At 43.0% G+C, this 4680-nt stretch overlaps 1 protein-coding gene across 1 annotated transcript; it reads left to right on the top strand.

Moving 5' to 3' along the window:
- Positions 1–833: 833 nt before the first annotated feature.
- Positions 834–2378, top strand: CCR75_009806 (uncharacterized protein; the record flags this gene model as incomplete). Its single annotated transcript, XM_067967843.1, has 1 exon — positions 834–2378. The coding sequence occupies one exon, from the start codon at positions 834–836 to the stop codon at positions 2376–2378; it is 1545 nt and encodes a 514-aa protein (XP_067814433.1).
- Positions 2379–4680: the final 2302 nt, after the last annotated feature.

The raw sequence follows: 4680 nt of genomic DNA, 5'->3' as shown, positions 1-4680 counted from the left end.
CGAAGCTAAGGTAACTTAGCTTTAAAGGTCTAGACTAAGGCTTCAGAGAAGTAAAACTGTATCAATATATTTTATTTTCTACGTAAAGAATTTCTATCTGCTACTGACATTATTATGTTAATAACTATCTTAGTATGGCGCCTCCTTGCGCACTGCGCAATCGTATCTTATGACGATTGGCGGGGTTGATTTAGACTTGAATCAACCAATCAATACAGCTAATGCCTTATTGCATCAATATTACCAAATTTGGTAATATTGGAACAATTTAAGTCAAAATAAATAAAGATAAAAATTTTGTTCTTCTTTATTGATTTCCTCTTATTGGAATTAATATTTACTATTCCTCTTATAGGAAATAATACTTATGTAACGGGACACCCTGTTAAACCAATGGTCTGAAACATGAAAGTTATTGCCAGAAGAAATTATCACTAATATTTTAGTATATAACTATTTTTCATCGCTGAATAAACTTGTCGCGCATCAAATCTCTCAACGCTGCAAAAAAAATGTATCTTCCACTCTGTCGCCAGTGAATTATAGCGATCGGACGAAGGCCGTACGAAATGTAGTTTATGAGTTTCTTACTTGTTGTTTCAAGCCGTTTACCAATCAAATGCGACAACAACTATCATTTTAGCTGGTTCATAATTGAAACTTACACAGTAATCTTCCGTTTTTACTACCGATTGCTAAGCGTGCAGATGCTTCGACGGCAAAGCGTTCGTACTAGTAGACCTTTGCATTGGAAAGGACCTTTCGTTTTTCAAGACCATATAATTTCAGATCATTTTAAAATTTGCACCGTTCTGCTTTTCCAATATCACGGAATGTGTACTCTTACTCGTGTTCTGGCCTTCAGCACTGCCGCCGCCATGCTAACAAATGCATCCACTCGATTTAAGTACAAGACGATCGATGTCGACTACAACTTCGACGAGAACGAAGACTTTCCACGTAGCGTCATTATGATGATCCCAGACGGTACGGGTCCCAATGTTTTCACACTTGCGAGAACAGTCTTGGATCCAACGCTCAAGACCCGCTTACATATTGACTCCCACCTCATGGGAACGGTTCAGACACACTCATCTACGAGTTACATCACGGACTCAGCTTCTTCAGCAACGGCCTATTCGACTGGATACAAAACTTACGACTCGGCCATAGCTGTAGACACTTATAAGCAGCCCTTGGGTACTGTCTTAGAAGCAGCAAAGGCTCGGGAAATGGTGACTGGTATGATCGTAACCAGCCGCGTGACGCATGCGACGCCGGCATCATTTGCCGCCCACGTCCATAATCGAGATTTAGAAGACGACATCGCTGCGCAGTATGTCGCAAACAAAAATCTCGACTTTTTGCTTGGTGGTGGCAGGAGGCACTTTAATCATTCCATGTGCGAAGATCTAAAATCGAATGGATACACGCTTGCGAATAATTATCAAGATTTACTAGACTATCAGTTAGCTAACGAGGACACGGGTGCGCTTCGCCTTTTTGGTCTATTCAATGACAATCACTTGTCGCATGAAGTCGACCGTGCACGGAAGCTAGCTTCAAACAACTCGACTGCGCGTGAGCCCAGTCTTCCCGAAATGGTTGACATTGTGCTTGCTTTACTTCGCAAGAATGAGCAGGCTAAGAAGCACGGCTACTTTATCATGATAGAGGGTTCCCGCATTGATCACGCTGGTCACGCTAATGATCCTGGAACCATGGCGAAAGAAGCTATTGCCTTTGATGAATCTGTCGCGATTGTGCTCCATCACGTAGAGCAGACTCCTAACACTGCGATGCTCTCAGCTGCGGACCATGGTACTGGTGGTCTTACTCTAGGTCGTGGCTCTGCATCATCATACGCCTGGTACCCAACTGAATTGCAGCTTCAAAATATGTCGACCGAGGCCATGACAGAGCAACTGGAAGCCGTTTTTCAAGGAAGCGATTGCGTCAATGGTGCCAACGACACGTGTAAGATTGCTTTGCTCACTTTGTCCACAAATCTTCTGACGAAGTATACAAATGTGACGACAAGTTCTCACGAAGAAATAGTCCACCTTGTCACCGAAATTGCCACTGCTGTCGATGAAACCCGCAATTTAGAAAAGATTACGATCGAGTTGGGCCACGTTATTAGCCTTCGCGCTTCTGTCGATTGGACAACCGTTGGCCATGTAGGCACGGACGTGAATTTATACTGCAAGGGTCCGCAGATCTTCGAACGCATGTGCAAAGGTGTGCATCAGAACACTTACTTGAATAAGCTTATGACAATGTATCTGGGTCTGGAGCACCAGCTCATGCTAGAGACGTTGAAACTTCGCAACGCGTCGGTGCTAGAGACTCCGCTTGCTTTTAGTAGAATTGCATGAATGAGAAACCTAGAAGGAGAGAATATGTTATCTAAAGTGCCATGTTATTCGACTGTAGTTACGTGCTGCAAAGATCTGTACGAGAAACTCTATGTTGAAAGTGTTGAAGATTGATGTATTCATCGAAAGTGTTGCACTTTATGCATATGCGTTTATACGGGATCAAATTACAAGAATAACACGAAGCATCTCATGGGTTTACACGAGTGATCTTTGGTAACAGATGAACAAGATAACAGAAGATCATAAGCTCGAAATACATTGAATTCTCATTCTCCTACGACTGGGAAAGTGCCATGTATCAACACTAAAACTTCATCTGATAGTTAAAAATCCGGCTAGTGTCACCTTTGAATCTAAAATGATTATTCCTTTTTTATTCTCTCAGAATCCGTGATGGCGTAAATAAAATGTATCTGTGCTGTTTCAAATTTATTAAAATGTCAAATTTACATAATTCAATAATGTTTGTTGTACCCGTAAATCTCATTCATTATCACTCATATCACGATTGGTTCTTCAGCAATATTCAATTTCGACTGTGCAACATATTTTAGTGATTAGCATAGGTCACCGCACCGTAGAATACATACAGAAAAAAGGATGATATTAGCATGGTAATAACAACGAACAGTGCTCTTATCAACCATGATAAAGCGTCCCTTATCGACCAAATCAGTTTATCATGCTCGTTCTAAAAGGAGTGTGACAGCCAACGAGTCGAAGCCTGTAAAACGCCTTTTTCTCTGCAGCGAACATTGTTTGAGAATGCGGATGAAATCAGTGTCTAACCGCCAATGACGAATCGACTTTCGACGCAGAAATGAAAGTAAATCACCCAAATTGTAGCAGAGCTACCTTGCTCCTTAAGTTAGAGGGAGACATATAGACTCAAAGAGTCTCGTAGTTGTATTGAACTAATGGGTTTAACAACTTAGTGTGGTCGTACAAGCTCTTAAAGGTTAATGAACCCTAGTTCAAGGGATTCATGGGGTCGTAGAATTGAGTGGCAACTAGTGCCCGAGAGTATGTACCTTATAAAAGCTTCTATACTGCTAATGGGTACCATATTAGCTCCTTGAGCACATCGGATTCGTCTAACAGACCGAAACCCATAGATATCAGCCTCGCTGAGGAAGAAGAAGAGCTTTAAGCTGTAGAACAGCCTCGTAACATCCGTAGATTTAACACGTGCGGGAGCACTAAATATTTACGCCCGGATTGTTCTTTGTGTAATCCGCGCAAACCTCAAGAAGCAACCATCCCTATCTATAACAGGAAATTGGTACGGCCATTACGCACAGAGCTAATTGGGGCTAGGTCCTGTTTACTCTCACCTCCCAGAGGTTCAACAGAGCCGAGGTCTTCCCATCTAAGGCCATTCGCCCCTACTGGGTGTTGATGTTCTCTCGCAACGGGGCGTGCGTAAAACCGTGGCTTGTTAGTCGCCCAGGCGACTTAAAGGGCTTCGATAGGCCATGGTCAATTTTAGTTCATTCAGGGGCGTCTTGCAATTCTGCTCCGCTAAGGGAATCAGCATATTCTGAGGCGCTTGAAGCGCATGATGGTGATATAATGACTGTTCGCTTAACGACTGGGACTCGTGTCACTGCTTCTAAAGTTCCGTTGAAGTTGGGTATTAATTTTCTGGACTTTGATAGTGTGAAACGCTGTCTCATCCTGTTTATTGGATTCGAAATATGATCTCATCCTTGGTATGGCCTGGTTTGAAGGCCATGAGCCATGGATCGATTGAGATCTAAGTCCTTAGGCACAACGCAAAATGTTCCTAGCAAAGCTTTGGAGAGTCATGGACCACCTTTGCTAGGCAACAAAAGCGCTATTGGCGCGAGTCACTGACCGAATCCTTCAGTGTGCTATACAGTGGAATATCTGAGTTAAATAACTCCAATGTTGAAAAAACTAATTTTGAGCCCGGCTCAGGAAGAAGGCATAGAACGGCACGTACTCCGTCGAGTGACAATCGTTGCGATAACGAATCACTGAATTATGAAAGCATTGTGCGCCTAGGGCCGAGTCATCAAGGATGTAATATCCCTGAGACACGTTGAGTGGCACGTCTAAGTTCACCGAGTGTGGTCAGCCGAGGTGGCACCATACTGAGTGTTAATCGTGACACTATTGGCAATTTGACAAGACATTCCGAGTCAGACCGTTCTAATGTACGTGAAGTGACACGTGGATTGGGCACCAGCTATAGTACAGAAAAAGTAAACGTTGGGAAACGTGGAAACGTAGATGTTCCTGCTCATAATAACTTAATGATGCCACTACACCAGCA

The sequence above is a fragment of the Bremia lactucae genome, linkage group LG10, assembly GCF_004359215.1.
Source record: "Bremia lactucae strain SF5 linkage group LG10, whole genome shotgun sequence".
Taxonomy (NCBI): domain Eukaryota; phylum Oomycota; class Peronosporomycetes; order Peronosporales; family Peronosporaceae; genus Bremia; species Bremia lactucae.
The sequence above is the reverse complement of the archived record's forward strand: the minus strand, read 5'-3'. Positions and strand labels throughout refer to the sequence as shown.